General features: G+C 36.3%; 1 protein-coding gene across 5 annotated transcripts in view; it reads left to right on the top strand.

Annotated features, from left to right (window-relative positions):
- The window catches only part of RPS6KC1 (ribosomal protein S6 kinase C1), a 220,753-nt gene that overhangs the window by 178,803 nt on the left and 23,543 nt on the right, over positions 1 to 18,407 (top strand). For 4 of the 5 annotated variants that reach the window (XM_065878173.1, XM_065878185.1, XM_065878179.1 and 1 more), the window contains 2 exons: positions 5,294 to 6,889; positions 7,161 to 7,250. In XM_065878173.1, coding sequence (XP_065734245.1) covers positions 5,294 to 6,889; positions 7,161 to 7,250 — 1,686 coding nt within the window. Of the gene's footprint in view, positions 1 to 5,293; positions 6,890 to 7,160; positions 7,251 to 18,407 lie in introns of those variants that run through there. The other variant, XM_065878191.1, reaches the window with a different exon arrangement.

The following is an 18,407-nucleotide window of genomic DNA, read 5'->3' as shown; positions in this document are numbered from 1 at the left end:
AAAATTCTTCCTCCTTATTCACTTTAATGCCCATTTCTATTCTCTAGAAATAGGGTGAACGTTTCCAGAAATTTCCTGTGTATATAAACATATACTTCTCCCCCCTACCTGTCTGATTTTTTTAAAAAATATTTATTTTTATTTATTTGGTTGTGTGAGGTCTTAGTTGCAGCACGCGGGCTCCTTAATAGCAGCTCCAGGGCTCCTTAGTTGCAGTTTGTGAGCTCCTTAGTTGTGTTGCATGGACTCCTTAGTTGTGGCACACGAACCCTCAGCCGTGGCATGCATGTGGGATATGGTTCCCTGACCAGGGATCGAACCCACGCCCCCTGCCTTGGGAGCACAGAGTCCTATCCACTGCGCCACCAGGAAGGTCCCTGTTTTTTAAAAACATAAATGCATTTTACATATCGTCTGTAGCTTGCTTTTCCCCCCACCCTAACAGTGTACTTCGGACATCTTTCCTTATCAGTACATATAGGTGTCCACTGAGAGAGGCAGTATAGTACAGTGATTAAAAAGTAGGATCTTAGGGCTTCCCTGGTAGCACAGTGGTTAAGAATCTGCCTGCCAATGCAGGGGATATGGGTTCGAGCCCTGGTCCGGGAAGATCCCACATGCCACGGAGTAACTAAACCCGTGAGCCACAACTACTGAAGCCCGCACGCCTAGAGCCCGTGCTCCGCAACAAGAGAAGCCACCGCAATGAGAAGCCCTTGCGCCGCAACGAAGAGTAGCCCCCGCTCGCCACAGCTAGAGAAAGCCCACGCACAGCAACACTGAAGACCCAACACAGCCAAAAATTAATAAATAATTAAATAAAAATTAAGGGGGAAAAAAACCGAAAAGAAGGATCTTAGAACCAGACTATGTTAGCTTTAAGGCTGGCTCACAATTTACTAGTTGTGTGACCTTGGGCAAATTATTTAGTCTTTCTATACCTCTGTTTCCTTATTTGTAAAACAGGGATAATAAGAATCACATAATAATTATGTAATTAACTGTAATAATTACGTAGGGTAGATGTGAGGGTAGATGTGGGGATTAAATAGTTGGTATATTTAAAGCACTTATAATAGTGCCTAGTACATGGTAAACACTAAGTGTTTACAAAATATTGCTGTTTGTTTATTTTTGAATACATACAAGGTATTTGGTTGTGCAGATTTACCATAATTGATTCAAGTAGTCCTCTGTCTACTGTTGTTTAAATTGTTTCCAGTACTTGTCCCTGTATATGTGCATTTTTTAAAAATTTTGTTTTGTTTTGAGAATTATTTGTAAGACAAATTTCTTGAAGTAGAATTGCTGGGTCAAAAGATGATTTTTGATCATGGGTCAATCAATATTTTATCATATGTATTAAATTTAAATTCCACTTCGGGTCAAGTAAATTGAAAAGATTTTCTTTGTAATCCTGCAGAAAGCCAATAGATGAAAATCTAAAGAGAGACAAAAAGAGTTTTTATTAAACCTTATGGATTGCTATTTTCATAGCTTAAAGTAGCTAATGTATGCAATTTTATGTGCTTCAACAGGGCTTAGAAAAGTGTCATTTATATTCTTAAAGTATTAAAAATTATAAGTATTTTAGATATTTTCTATTTATATTTTGTGATTTAGCAAGAACAGGATTTTTTTAGGTTAATATTATTAATGTTACAATAATAATGTTGACATTTGTGTAAGTTTGTGTATTAGGCCTGATCTTAACTCTGTAGAAAGTAGAACTCAGCTTCTGTGGAAAGAAACTTCATGGGAATTATGTATTTTTGTAAGTTATGTGGTTTTCATGATTTTGTAATTGAAAAAAGTATGTCATAGGACCAAATTTTTGTTTCTATAGCTCCACATTGAGCATTAAATCTAACTTGGCCCCCAAAAAGGAATGGAAAGAACTAAAAGTTTTTTTTCTCTCTTGAAAATGCAGTTTTTATACTTCACATTAGAGTACATTTTTAGGCTAGTAACAAATTTCCATAAAGAAAATGCCAACAATTACATTAAAAAAATTTAATCTAATAATGAAAAGAATGGAATTAAGTAAGATGCCATGTTTGATTAATCAAATTGGTAAACTTGCTAATATCCGATATAGGTAAGATGCTATGAAGATGGCACTAATACACGTTGTTTGTAGGAGTGGATTCTGGTACAGCTTTTCTGTAAAGCAATTTAGTGACACATATCAGAAGCATTAAAGATATTCATACTTCCTGACCTAGCACTTTCATTTCTGGTGTTGTGTCCTGATGCAATAATCAGAGGTGTTAAGTATTTGTAAGCTAAAGTAGACATTATTTTAATTCTAATAGTAAAAGACTAGAAGCAACTTAGATGTTCCACAATAGAGGAACATTTAAACACACCATATCTATCTATCTCATGGATATGCTATATAGCCTTTCAAGTTCATAGTCTCATGAAATTAGAAAATGTTTATGATAAGATGTTAGTTGTGAAAAGTCAGAAGATAAATGTACTAATGGTTAATAGTGTTTATGGGTGATTTATATATGCTGAATTCTTTGCTGTTCTGTGTCCTTTTCTATATTAAATTTTTTGAAAATAATAAAACCATGTATCTGTTTTAGAATAAGAAGAAAGCATGACCAAAAATAATGACATTTTTAATTTGTATAAACTTTTCCTAAGGTTTTCAAAAAATTTGTAAAGATGTCATCTTTTTATAACTCAATTTAATAAATATTTAATTCCTATTATTTTACATGCTAGACAGAATCCTCTCCTTGCAGTTATGAAAACTCTGCAGTATGGTAAAAGAGCTAATGAACGCATAAAAGTAATATTAGTATGAAATAGAATGTTGTAAATGTCATAAGAGGGATGAAGTGATACAGAGTATTCTGAAAAGATAGGAGTTGTATACAGTGAGGGTATGTAAAAAAAACTGATGAAAGAAAACAAATTCTGAAGGACCTTCAAGAATAGGTAGGATTTTGACAAGCAGATATTGGGGAAACTAATAGGAAAGACAGTTCTAAGTGGTAGGTATAGTTTGAGCAAAAGCCCAGCATGGGTTATATGTGGAGAAATTCTATTCAGGTGAAATGTGTGATGAGTTGAGGGAGAGGAACAAATTATGGGTTGATACTGTATTACTAAGGGTCCAAATGCCTATATGGAGTTGGTACAACATTCAGTAGGTGGGTGGGGTGGGGGTAGGGTTTGGGTTCTTGGAGAAATGACATGATAAGATCTGTGCTAAAATGGAAGATTACTTGGGCAGCAGTTAGTATGATAGAGTGATACAGGAAGGACTGAAAGTAGTGGTCTAGTTGTAGCTATAACATTATTCCAAGAAACACAGAGTGGTCAAAGGAATTAAAAGAAGAGGAAGACTGTGGGAAACATGGGTAGATCTTATAGGACTTGGAAACTTGTCAGATATAGGAAGAACAAAGGAGAGAAAATAGTCCAAGTTTTTGTGCCTCAGTAGCTCTGAAGTCAGAAAGAAGAAGTGATTTGGAGAGCAAAAATAAAGAATTTAAGCACATTCAATTTTAGATTTGAGCAGCTCATCCAGGTTGAATTAGCCTAAGAATGAATGCAGCTTTTCTTAGAACTCTACTAGGTTCTGTTCCTTGCTGATCACTGGAACTTTACAGCTATAGATAGTGTCTCCTTTGTGATGGCATATCCCATTCTGATAAGTTATGATTTGAGTTAACAAGCATTGAGTGAATGCCTATCATGTCCTGCACACTGTATAGGCAGTAGATGTATAAAGATGAAAAAGACTTAGTCCTGTCCTCACAGTAGGACAGTTGAACAATATACGTCATTTTATTTGGACTGCATACAAGAACCCCAGCTTCAGGGCAGGCATTACTGTTAGTATGCCACAATGGAGGTATTTGTGATAAGAGGAATGTGGTTATTGTTGTCAAAAGAATCAAAAAAGATGGAATCGATGCATAGCTTCTTTTGTGTGTGAGTGAGTGAATTTCAAAGCCATATATGAATCTTTAAACTTTAGTTTGAATATGGAGAAATATGAGACACCGAGTATAACCTAGTGATGACAGAGAGTTAGCTAAGAAGAAGCAAGAGGGAAGTTAAACACCACAATGTTCTATACCACTAATTATTATCAAGATTGGATAAGATTGTTAACTAGATCACTGCTAGAAGATGTCTGAGTATCCTAGGACTAATATTATGGCAGTTACCCTTTATAGCATTACTCTGTGCTGGGCACAGTATTGGGCGCTTTATATATTTATTGAGTTCCTCGAAATGAAATGAAATGCCAAGGAGAGAAAGATATTTTGGATGCTTCCACTGACCTTTTTACACATATAATTGACTGTCAGTGATTATTTCCCCTGAGATTTAGTTCCCCTTGGTATATGATGTTTAATAATGACATTGAAAAATGTGCTGAGGGCTTCCCTGGTGGTGCAGTGGTTGGGAATCCGCCTGCCGATGCAGGGGACGCAGGTTCGTGCCCAGGTCCGGGAAGATCCCACATACCGCGGAGCGGCTGGGCCCGTGAGCCATGGCCACTGAGCCTGCGCGTCCGGAGCCTGTGCTCCGCAACGGGAGAGGCCACAACAGTGAGAGACCCGCGTACCGCCAAAAAAAAAAAAAAAAAAAAAAATGCTGAAAATAATTGCTTCCTCCTTGTTAGTACAGGGTTTCATTTTTGATGTATTATTTCCTATTTTTGGGAGCAATAGTTATATCTTTACAAAGTATGCTCCCACAATTACTGTTTTTAAGATTTCTGAATCAAATTTAACTATTTTTTTTGTAATACTGTTTCTAGTCAATAGAGCTTTGGTGGCCATGCTTGAAAAAATTATTAATAAACAGAGCAGAACATAGATGTTTCTAGAGTAAATTATGTTTAACTTTAAAGTAGAATTTTAGCTGTGAAATTTCACATTATTATTTGTTATAACCAGTTTCTCTTCAAAGGAAGAAATAGGTTGTCATTTAAAAAATAATTGATATTAGGAGATATGCTTGAAACTGTACTCACCAGTCAGCAATAATAAGAAAGCATTTTAGTTAGTTATTTAGTTTTCTTTCATTGCAAAAATTTTATTTAGACTCTTTGTTGTCGTGAATCCCAAATCCAAGCTCGACTATTCTTCAAGAAGGCACTTTATTACATTGCTTCTTACAGCATACTTGACATTAATGGGTATCATTGACTTGCTTTTGATTGATTATTAGAATACTTTTTGTTTTTTTAATGGCTTCAATAAGTAACCATTAATTTGGTGTTCTTAATTTTTTTTTTTTTGGTTATGCTTATTCACAGGTGGCAAACTCTGGTCATATATCAGTAAGTTTCTAAACAGAAGTCCTGAAGAAAGCTTTGACATCGAAGCAGTGAAAAAATCTTCACTTGCTAAAGTTCAACTGCAACAGCCAACATCTAGTCCTCAGGACAGCAGCAGCTTTGAATCCAGAGAAAGTGATGGTGGAGCCATGCTTAAAATTCTGCCTTTGAAGACTAGTCTTACTCCAAGCTCTCAAGATGATAGCAACCAAGATGATGATGGGCAAGACAGCTCTCCAAAATGGCCAGATTCTGGCTCAAGTTCAGAAGAAGAATGTACTACTAGTTATTTAACATTATGCAATGAATATGGGCAAGAAAAGATTGAACCAGGGTCTTTGAATGAGGAGCTTTTCATAAAGACTGAAAGGAATGATGCTGATACCAAAGCTATAGAAAACTTCCCAGCACACCTTGCTGCTGGCAGTGACAGCTCCAGCGCACAGCTGACAGCCCACGAGCTGAAGTTCTTTCCTGGAGATGATGGCCTGGAAGCAGTTAGTTCTCCAAGAACATCAGATTCCCTCAGTAGATCTAAAAACAGCCCCATGGAATTCTTTAGAATAGATAGTAAGGATAGCACTAGTGAACTCTTAGGACTTGATTTTGGAGAAAAGTTGTATAGTCTAAAGTCAGAGCCTTTGAAACCATTCTTCACTCTTTCTGATGGAGACAGCACTTCCAGAAGTTTTAGTACTAGTGAAAGCAAGGTAGAGTTTATAGCTCATGACACCATTAGCAGGGGCTCAGATGACTCAGTCCCGGTTATTTCTTTTAAAGATGCTGCTTTTGATGATGTCAGTGGTACTGATGAAGGAAGGCCTGATCTTCTTGTAAATCTGCCTGGTGAATTGGAGCCAATGAAAGATGGTGCAGCATTGGGACCTACTAAGTTCACACAGACTAATATAGGCATAATAGAAAGTAAACTGTTGGAAACCCCTGATGTTTTATGCCTCAGACTTAGTACTGAACAGTGCCAAGCACGTGAAGAAAAAGGCACAGAGGAACTGAGTGATCCCTGTGGGCCTAAATCCCATAGTATCACAGAGAAACACTACGCACAGGGGGATCTTGGGATGTTATTTGTAGCAGCTGATGATCATAGTAATGCGAGAGACATGTCTTTGTTACACAGTTCGGATCCTAAGTTTCAAGGACTTAGCTTGGTTGCATCGGCAGTAACAGCAAACAACGCAAAAGAAAGCTTATTCCATATTTCTGACCCACTCTCAGGTGCTAATGAATATAACGTAAATACAGACACTTTAAAAACTGAAGAAGTATTGCTGTTTACAGATCAAACTGATGATTTGGCTAAAGAGGAGCCGACTGTATTTCAGAGAGACTCTGAGACTAAGGCAGAGAGTGGGTTAGCACTAGAAGGAGACAAGGAAATACACCAGATTTTTGAGGACCTTGATAAAAAATTAGCACTAAACTCCAGGTTTTACATCCCAGAGGGCTGTATTCAAAGATGGGCAGCTGAAATGGTGGTAGCCCTTGATGCTTTACATAGAGAGGGAATTGTGTGCCGCGATTTGAACCCAAACAACATCTTATTGAATGATAGAGGTCAGGAACTTTTGCAAATGCATTTCTTTTTATTCGCTGTTGCTTCCAATTAACTGAGTAGGCGTTTTATCTTGTAATTAGTATCTTCATTTCCTGTCTAGAGCTTCATTATCAGTGCAGCAAATTCACCCCCAGTAATAGCTTCTAGTACTTAATGATGCCATTATTCTTAATGATACTGTTTTTAGCTACAAAAGGAGTAATTACAGTTCACTTCTGCAGAAAATGGAAGAGAAAAATGTTTTGATTTCTCCTGTCGTTTTGTTTTTAGGACACATTCAGCTAACGTATTTTAGCAGGTGGAGTGAGGTTGAAGATTCCTGTGACAGCGATGCCATAGAGAGAATGTACTGTGCCCCAGGTTAGAGCAATCTCCTAAAATGTTTCACTTGGAAAAGTAGTTTGGCAGCTCTCATTTCTTTACTGAAGTTGTATTTTCACTAGCAGTTGACAATATGTTGGATTTGGTTATCTCTTTAACCCTTTACAAAAGACAATTTGGGGGATAAACTCATTACAGAATCCATAGTATATGTGTGTATGTATATCTGTTAGTATATGATGTTAAATGGGTTTATACTTCTCTTAGAACTGGCCATGAATTCATAGAAATGTCAACTTCTTAGTGTTTAAAAGGACCTTTAAGTATCCTCTTTATTGGATGATTTTTTTTTAATTTTATTTATTTTTTTATACAGCAGGTTCTTATTAGTTATCCATTTTATACATATTAGTGTATACATGTCAATCCCAGTCTCCCAATTCATCACACCACCACCCCCCCCCCCCCCACCGCCACTTTCCCCCCTTGGTGTCCATACATTTGTTCTCTACATCTGTGTCTCTATTTCTGCCCTGCAAACCGGTTCATCTGTACCATTTTTCTAGATTCCACATATATGCGTTAATATACAATATTTGTTTTTCTCTTTCTGACTTACTTCACTCTGTATGACAGTCTCTAGATCCATCCACGTCTCTACAAATGACCCAATTTCGTTCCTTTTTATGGCTGAGTAATATTCCATTGTATGTATGTACCACATCTTCCTTATCCATTTGCCTATCCATTCATAGTCACAGAGGACAGTCTACTTACTTACTTACTTATTTATTTAATTTTTGTCTGAGTTGGGTCTTTGTTGCCACACTCAAGCTTTCTCTAGTTGCGGCGAGGGGGGGCTACTCTTCGTTGTGGTGCGTGGGCTTCTCATTGTGGTGGCTTCTCTTGTTGCGGAGCACGGGCTCTAGGCAGGTGGGCTTCAGTAATTGTGGCACACAGCCTCAGTAGTTGTGGCACAGGGGCTTAGTTGCTCCACGGCATGTGGGATCTTCCCAGACCAGGGCTGGAACCCCTGTCCCCTGCGTGAGAGGTAGATGACTAAAAGAGTAAAATCCCTAAGGCTAAAAATGGATAAAATTTGAAATAAAAAAAAATGCAATGTTGTGATTTCAGTGATGTGCCATCCTGGCATTTTAGAGCAGATTTTAAAGAGTTCTTTCCACATTTGAGAAATTTTAGGAAGCATATTCTTCTTGTTTTGAAATAACCAAATATTTGACACAACAGGTTTCTCTTACTTTTACTGTATTGTCTGTTTTTTTAAATTAGAGATTTATTTCTGGGGGTGTTAGATCCTTTGCTGATAATTATAGGTCTCTTAAGCATATGAATTGGATTTGAGTTAGTTTCTGTCTGTCATCAGTGCAGATGGGGCTGTGTTTGAATCCAAAGTTTGTTCACCTTTTGCCTAGCATTCAGCCTCTTTGAATGGCCAAAGTTGCTTCACTTGTCACCCTCTGGCTTTCAGAGGAGGTTCAAACTGATTGTATTGACATGATACGCTTAGTTGTTGATTAATACAGTATTTAATGCTTACTAGCAAACCAGCGTTATTATTGATGCTAACATTGTTTCCCTGCATAATGGGAAATGATTATAATTAGGATTCAAAGAGCTATATTGTTTTTAGTTACCATTTTCATTGTTAAGAATTATTTCTGTATTGAGAAATAGCACAGTTTTTCAATCAGCAAAGCAAATATACTAAAACTATTTTCTGAAAACAATGATTTAGATTTTCTTCTTACTGTTATACTCTTTTCTTTCCTCTTTTGTCCCCCAAATTAGGATTGTTTGATTTTATTTCTTCCTAGGGGTGATAGAGCATGCCTACATTTTTTTCTTTCTCAAATAGATAATATTATGCTGGCTTTTGAAATCTTATTAGTATGATTTAGTTAATGGGATAACAAAAAAATTTCATAGTGAAATCACTTTATTATGGTTATCTGGTTTATTTTTTAACAGACCCTTCCCCTTTCTAATCTGATTATAAATAACATTTTAGGTACCAATGTATGTAAATAAATATATGTTCATTATAATGAATTTCAGGGTTTTAGGATCAAAATTAAATCTGGGAGTTCTTTTAAGTAAAACCTGTTAAATCCTGAAGTCAAGTGCAGTATAAACCTCACATCAAAACCAAATGTTTATGGGGCAGTTTAATGTTTATAACTGACTCTTTTTTTCCTATTTTTCTTCTTACTTTCTTGCTGAAAACTATCTGTAAGGTTGTACTTCGGCTTTCTAGCAGATTATTTTTCTTCAAACTGTAGGCATGTTCACTTTAACCTTCATAGCATGTGACCTCCTGAGAATTATAATATATGTGGAATAAAACCATACTACATACATCAGCAAATACATACTTTCAACTTTGTGTACTGAAATGCAGTTTTGTGTACTGAATTTAATAGCGATCAGTTTCCAACTTCTAATTTTTAAGCCTTTTCCCAGAAATCACAATTCTCGTAGTTTACCAGCAGGTGGCAGTCTACCATTAATGGATTTTTGCTGTCGTCGTCCAGGTTGTCCTTCACTAACATTTGCAAAAAGCTGTAGTCTGAAGAAGAGCTTTGTTTTAATTATTTGCATAAAAGAATTGTACTTTCAAGCTTTGTGAGTTACAAAAGTGTTCTAGTATTATGGCATGCATTGAACAATGTGGGAAGTCTCTCCATTCCTTGGGTCTATTAATTTGTTTTATCAACAGTATAAAACTCAATCGATAATGACCTTAATTGAAAAGTGATGCTGGTGTTCTAATTTAGATGGTCTTAAACCTAGAGTTGCAGAACTCAGTTAGGTGTGTGTACTCCTGCCCATTGCTTATAATGCAAGGGGAATTGGAACAAAAATTTGTGAATTACTGTTTGTTTTAAAACTGAATAGCAGTGCTACTGATAGAAATACAAGTAGACTTTGCTCCTCTTCTCAAAGGGGTGGGAGCAATGATAAAAAGCTAATGTTTCAATGCTTAAAAATCACAAATCAATGAACACACGGGGACATAGAGTACTAAGTCATCTTTTGATCTGTCCTTTGCAATACTAAGGGTTGAAGTAATTCTCCTCCTACATCCCCTTGCCCTCCTGTTTCCCAACTCTAACCTTAGTATTTTTGTCCAAGTAACTCTAAAGCATGTTAAGCAGCTGATGTTTGGTTAGAAAGTAAAGTTGTCACAAGATTATGATGAGAACGATTCACTTCTGTTTGAACAGCATGCAACCTCTACCCCTACCACGCCTCCCTCCTGGGAATCCTTATCACACATTTGTCCTAAAAACATTATCCACCTGCCCTGTACTTTATAATATCAGCAGTGTATCTTTTTATCTTGTGGATGATGTGCCTTTATATTTTGAGAAAAATTTCCAGTAACAGATTCGATTTACATGGACAGAAACTTGAGCAAATGCCAAACTAGCAGGGGGGCCATTATTCTGCTCTATAAATAAGTTTAAAAAAGAAAACACACACACAGAAACCTGTGAATCAACATGTTTTGGTCTAATTGAGGGGAAAAGCAAGACAGATAAATTTTGAAATGCAAATGATCACCTTCTGTTATTTAAGTGTAGTTTCTGCCAACTTTGCGATCTTAGATTTTAAAAGTCATAGTCATTTCAACGATATATACTACCAGGGATGTCCGATGTTCACAAGTTTCTACAGTGAAATGAAGAACTTTTTTAAAAAAGTTGCCACTTTTTTATATTAAGGAAAATAAATCCAACAACAAAAAGACAAAAACCATGGAGCTTTTTCTCTGTCTACATCTGTGAAAAAGCCAGCAAATAAATGGCTGCAGCTGCAGACCCATCAAGAGGGTCTTGAGAATACGAATTCACTGATCAAACCCAGCCCTGTTTTCAAAGTAGAAGCCGTTCCTTTTAGGTTCACTTTGTATCCTTAGATTATCTGGGATGATTCTCTCGAAAGGTTTTATTTTAAATAAACATCATTCATGGTAAATGGGTTCCTTTCATACCACAGAAACACAGAACGGAGTTCAGGAAAGAAAGAGCAAAGAAATAGTCCCCAAAGTGGGAATAGATTGTATAGCATGACGATATAAATATAACACTGTCTAGTTTCCATATGAGGAGAGTTTTAGATATTTTATTGGGAGATGTTTAGACAGATTCTTCTATTTTTTTGTTATGAGAGATTATAGAATAATCTGGAGAATTATAGAATAACTGGAATTAATTGGTTATTCTTCTCCAGAGGACTTCCTTGAAGTTACTGATTTTATTTCAATTTGTATATACACACAAACACACATGTATTTAGAAGATTTAATGTGCTTTATCATTGGAACTATTAACTTATCATAATATAGAATAAATTTTTTTATAGTATTTTAAGTATATATAAAGGAAAAATAAAATGTCAAGAAAGCATTTATTTTTTCTTTTACCAGTATTTTTTTCTTAGCAGTCTCGTCTCTCATCATAAAAAAGCAGCTAGAAAATAGAACTTATTAAGCACATAAAACACAAAAGACTGGATTTGAAAGTTTAATATGCAATCTAAGACAAGTGAATAAAATTGTTTATATGTTAGTTATTATGCTAACATAATCACTTAAGTTTCCCATTTAGTCTTAACAAGTTGATATGGTGTCCTATGAGTGTGTCCTTCACCTTTAGTTTCCACCTGATTATGAGCCTTTATAAATGCTTGAAATTTACATTGATATTTCTCATTGAATACTTTTCACACTTGAGAATTTATAGGTGAATATGTGTGTAAATTGAAGAAGTCCAAAGTGCTTTTTACCGCAGCCCAATCTCCACGCTCCCAGATGTCAAATGACAGCTTTGCTTCCTCTCTTAGGCGATTTCACACTTGGAAACAGCTCACAGCTGACGGTGAAAAGTGAAACATAGAAAAATCATGCTGATAACTCTCTGCAAAATTCAGTTTTAGAGCATAACATTTATTTACTACTACTCTTTGCTCTTCCAGCCTGACTTTATCAAATAATCCATGAATATACTTTTGGGGCGTAGTCTCCCCTGCCTTTCTTCATACGCATGCTTTACACACGATTAGTTGCTTTTTAAGCATGGTGCTCTGTGTGATAGTTATGTATTTGATAATTAGATCTAGGACTCAGACCATGGATGGTCTAAAAATACCATGAGGGCATCGTAGGTTTAAGATTTAGAATGTTACGATGAAATTGAGAATTACCAAAACAATATTTTTCTAACATCAGCCATTAACTCATTGCATGACATTGGGCAAGTTATTTAAGACTTTTTAGGCCTTAATTTACCAGTAGTAAAATAGATTTTTAAGAACTTTTTTCTTAACATTTTATTTTGAAAAATTTCAAGCGTACAGAAAAGTCGGAAGAATTGTACACCCATATTTACCCATCACCTAGATTCTGCAATTAACATCCTATAATATTTGCTTTATCATATATCTATCCGAAACAGATTTGTTGAATATTAAGAAGATCACAGATATCAAAATTCAAGTCCATCTTATTAAGGGCAAAAACTTTTCTGCCGAGAAATAAATACTGATTTCCTGTCTAACATCAGTAAGGTTAAAAAAATTATTTCACTTGGAGGACTTTCTAAGTATTCTCTTTTTACTCATTTATAGTTTGCACATAAAGTATATAATATGGAAATGAGGAATTTATGGAAACTGTTTTCATTTGCAGGAAAAAAGCCAAGACAACTTTTGAGTAGGGTGAAATTTAAATGACAAGATTTTTAACAAACAAAGATGTTTGTTTAAAAGAAGAAAGAATCATTTAGATCTGAGAATTTCTGGGTCCTGGGTAACTTCACCATGCGTGAGGAATCTCATTTTAGGCATGTGAATGAAGTTGCTAGAGAAAGAAACTGAATATAGATGTATATTTTGAAATAATAATGTTATAACCAGGAAATATGGCTACATCCCTGGTCCAGTCTCCCCCCGCCCACCCCCGCCAAAGGAGAAGGAAGAAAAAGGCAACAGGGAGCTATAGAAATAATTTTAAAAGAATGAAATATTTGTGGTTAATATTTAAATGTTATGTTTCAAACAGGAACTGTTTTGTTTGATTTACCCTTAAGCAAATTGAACAGTAGCTCCCATGTACATAGTAAATGTTTTAATGTTTTCCTTGAATGATTAGCAAGTACTTTTAATCTTTTGCCTTTAGTTCCTAATGTTATATAACTAACTCTACGTCTTCTTTGAGAGAACCAGTATCTTTTCAATTTTGCCATAGAATAGCGGAAATTTTACACTGAGGAAAATTCCCTGCTGCACTCCATCCCTGTATACTGATGAAGCTTGTGCCATGAGTATATTAGGCTAAGCAAAAAGAGGTTCAAGTCAAGTCTTAACCTTGTCCAGAAGGGCAAGACCCTTCTGATGGAAAGAAGATTAAAGGCTTACTTTATACATGTTTGAGGGTCTGAAACCTTGGGATCCATCCCTAGGTAGGGTATATCCTGGAGTCCTCACAAACCCCCTAAAAATGGGCCAGTCACCTTCACCTCTGCATTAAGGTCACTCCATGTTGAAATAGACCCATTCTGAAACCATACTTCTCATCAGGCCAGAATGTGATTTGTCTCTAGTGGTGAGAATGAGACAGAGTAATAGCAGAGTATTCAGTCCTTGTTATTCGGCACCTTAGTGAATAACACATTAATACCTCTCATGGGAAGAAATTCTTGAGCTGTTAGAACTAGAGAATTGATAAGGGTGAAAGAATTTATACTGTATTTCACCCCTCCTGTATAAAACAATCTCTCTGTACATTTCCTAGTACTACCTGATATTGGGGAATAGGGGGTTTACTTCAAGCTTTAGATTATTCAAAGGAAGTTAATTTTAACTTCTTATTTACTCTGCATCTTTTTCTTTATGATCTTGGACAAATTTGTTTTTTAGAAGAGGAGCTCAAGGTTAGATACTTACAATGTTTTAAGTAATAGCTGCAGTGTAATGCTTCTTAATTTTAAGGTCTAAATGGATTTTTGGCAACTGTTCAGTTAATTGGTCTCACCACCATATTATTATAAAGAAGAAAGTGAACTATCTTTTACCTGTGGTATTTAACAAAGAAGATGTAATGCTGAGTTCAACATTATGTACCAAAACTATTGGCTAGCTACTTTGACCAAATCATCAGTTTTTATACCATGTAAAATCTTGTCAGTTTGAATCTCCAGGAAGTAACCAGGGCTGACTCCTTCTAAATTATTCATAAATACTTCCTTCAAATAAATGTTTAAAAATGCTAAGGTTTTAAAAAATTGGTGATAAAGCAAATAGAATTCCTGAAGCTCCGTTAATAGCAGTGCATGTAGCTCTGCCTGCCTAACACAGCAACAGAGCAGCGGGGAGAGAGAGAAAACTGCGCCTGTCATTTTCACAATTTTCAGTTAGCCTTCTTCTCATCAATCAACTGTAATGGCTTTGGTTGGGTAACACTGTGACACCCGATGGCTATTCAGAATGGAGTTGTGATATGATCAATGGAAAATGGAGCATGCTATTGGTTTTTTTCCTACCAGAAACGCAGGGTGAGAGTAAGCGAGATTGTATAGAGCTCAGAATTATAATCGGTCAGCCAGAAGTCATATGGTAGTTGCCTGTTTCTTAGTTTATCTCACAAGAAACTGTATAGTAACGATACCTATAAACTTCCTCGAACAAGTAATTTTTGGCTCTGGAATGCTGAATCTAGTTAAATCAAGGATCTTTGACCCAAGTTGTGCAGATAATTGCAGGAAAGCTCAGAACATGGTTGCCAGGTCACCACGACAACGAGGAATTAAAAGCTGCGTAGTGGGAGAAGCAGAATTTGGTTAAACCTAGCCTGAATTAGTACTTACGTTCAAGTCTCCGCAGTACAACCCAAGGCCCCGCTTTCATATAATTTGATTACCTGAAAACCAACTGAATTAGTCATGTGGTGGCAGCAGGAAGCAAGCCTAGAGACTAGGATGAGCCAGGAAGGCACGCGTGTGGAAGGGGGGCAGCACCGCCTCTCTCCCAGCACCGTGGGGGGCGTGTGCAGGAGCGCTGAGCCCCAGCTGCTGCAGGTTCTCCCCTCTGGAAAGTGCTCGCCCCTGTTGCTGGTCTTCCCTGATAACACTCTCATGAGTTAGAACAATGTGATACCAGCAACTTTTAAACAGTTCATATTCTCTACTCGACCAATAAGGCATTTGAATCATCGATTGAGTACGATGTTGAAGGACTTTATGGAATGTGGAACAGATAACTGGGCAGCCAGCATTTTCTGAAATGTCAATAGAACTATATAAATATAAATATAAAATAAGAAAAAAGGAGCAAAATGCCCATTTGAAAGGATGGGCTAGGAAATGCAGATTCCAGGCTCTAGAGTTACTCAGATGTTATCGCCAGCTTACCCATTGGAGCACATTTCATGTAATTGTGTGTCTAGATTCCTTCCATTGAACAGGGACAGGGGAAACCTTGATTTATCTCCCAGTCCTGTCTTCCTCCTCCCAGGGCTTTCCAGCTTCTTTTCTTTACCGCATGCCACCCGTGCCAGGACAAACTGTAGCAGTCATTGTGCCCTGCAGAGGGGAGCCCCGGAAGGTGTCCACTAGACCACCCCATTTTAAGCCACCATCATCACCTCCATTCTTGCGTTTCAGCCAGCAGCCAGAGTGTGCTTTAGATAATGTTGAAAACTTTCTGGCCTACCACATGTAAAGGTGCAGAAGGACTTGAGGTAGATCTCTGTGCTCAGTAGACTTAAAATGCATGTGATGAGTGAGGCCTTTGGAGGTGTTTTGATTGCACTGTGCTACAAAACACAAGATGGAGATAGTTGTTCAACAAACATTTATTAAGTGCCTTCTATGTGCCAGGTACTATGCCTAGGAGCTAGAAATAAGGCATAATTGGTTTAATATTGACAGTTACTTTTGAAGATGTGTATAAAAAGAAGAGACTGTCCAAGCAGAAGACATATACAATTGGTTAACTAGGACATTAATAGACTTTATAGGTGAATAGTTATGTTTACAGAATTGTAATTTACCAAGCTAACATAAGATATGCTTAGCTGTCCCTCTTCTTACAGTTTAGTTCCATGTATTGTTGGATATATAAAGAAAAAAGAAATGCTTTCTTCTGTGTTTCTTTCTCTTAGCTCTTTAGTCATCAGCTGTAGTGGAAGACTAATGCTCAGCCCCTGCATAGAAAATCTTTATACACAGCAAGAGCTGGTGAGAGAAATTGACTCAAATTTTGTAATTCTAGTCCCTTTCAATTAGCAACAGATGCTGCAGGGAAAGACTGTGTAGGAACACAGGACTAATGTTTGCATGCTCTAGCTAACATGGAATGCTCATTGCAGAAGAAAGATGTTCTTTTACCCTTGGTCCAAGTATGTCACTAATGATAGATCAGATTTAAAAAAAAAAAAACTTAAAAAAAAAAACTATCTAAGGCCATTAATGAGGTCTTGACTCCCTTGGAAGAAAGTTGACAAACTAATTGTAATAGTGTTTTAAATCTTACTGAACACTTACAGAATTTATGGAAAATTTAGACACCACAGCTTTTTTTCTGATACTATAAAAGTGTATATGGTGCTTAATTTTAAGGTTTATAAGAATGTGGCTTAATTTTTATATTGTCTTATTCACCAAAGAGCTCTCTTTTATTCTAAAAGCAAATGTATTTTTCTTACTTTTTTTTATTTCCCAAAAAGAGAGAGTTGGAATCCTTAAGATCAGGTATTTAACGTCAAAATTTAAAATATTGTTTTGGCAAAAAAGCCCTGTGCATTTAGAAACTATATTGCCTCCCCCCCCCCGCCGAGACTATACTTACTGTTGACTCTCATTTTAATGTATTCTATAGGTTTGTGGCTTTAAAATTGTTCCATCATTCTGATATTTGGATAAAGTGCTCTATCGTTTGTTTATGTAACTAATTCTTTCAACATCTAAATGTTGGTTTAATTTGACCATTATATAAACACATGATTTGCAACAATTGTTGCTTTTCCACTGAGTTTTATATGACCTCTTAATAACAGTTCCATAGTTACTATAACTTTGAAAGTGAAGAGAAATGAGGCATCTAAGATTCTATTTATTTAAAGAAGTGTAGTTAAGGAAGAGAGTTTGGGAGAAATATTTAAATACTTGCTTTAAATTAAAATAGAAATTCTCTATATGTGAAATTCTCTTCTAAGAAAACTCTGAATTTACTGTATTTCCTATCATATCCTGAAAGGAAGACAGCAACAGTAGAACATAACTGCCAGAGGGAGGTCATGGAATTGTCTCTAAAGATTTTTGGAATGGGGATGGGTAGCTATTTGTTGTGATCAGTAGAGGTAAGAAGAAGGATGTGATGACTTGTGTGGGTCTCCCTTAGTGGAGAATCAAGTGATGTCACCAGTCTGAAAATGTGCCTTAACAAATCCATCAAAGAGCTAAATGTAGAATATCATATTCCCTTATTCATCAAGCACCATAACAGTATTGTCTCTTAAAGAAAAGTAAATTCTGAATTTGGGAATTCACAGTTACTTAAAATGCAAGGTGATTCATCTTTTTTTTTTCTTTGTTTTTATTTATTTACTTTAACATCTTTATTGGAGTATAATTTTTTACAGTGGTGTGTTAGTTTCTGCTTTATAACAAAGTGAGTCAGCTGTTCATATACATATATCCCCATATCTCCTCCCTCTTGCATCTCTCTCCCACCCTCCCTATCCCATCCCTCTAGGTGGTCACAGCACTGAGCTGGGTGATTGATCTTTATAGGAAGGTTGGTGTTCATTTATAAAACTTGAGTTTGAGATGCATTTTCCAGCTTTTAAAATTCTCTGTACAATTTCCATCATAGTTTTAGTATTATCTACAGTTATTTCTGAGTCATGTCTTTGACACATCCATGTAGCTTAAACTATATAGCCCTGAAAGGCAGGGCCTGGGCCAGTAGATAGTTTTTGTCATGATCTCAGTAATGCTGGGATCGAATGGTCTCTCCAGTGTCTTTCAGACTTTCTCAAGTCTAAGAGTGTATACTTTGCTTCTTTCCCTTCACTTCTCGTACAGATAGAGACTTTATGGTTTCCTGAGTCCAGGCTTTCTGTTTTTTTGCTCTTTTACTTTTCAGGAGCAAGGCTTATTATAGTACAGTTTTGGG

Source organism: Phocoena phocoena, chromosome 1, assembly GCF_963924675.1.
Source record: "Phocoena phocoena chromosome 1, mPhoPho1.1, whole genome shotgun sequence".
In the NCBI taxonomy this organism is placed as follows: domain Eukaryota; kingdom Metazoa; phylum Chordata; class Mammalia; order Artiodactyla; family Phocoenidae; genus Phocoena; species Phocoena phocoena.
This window is presented reverse-complemented; position numbering and strand designations above follow the sequence as displayed.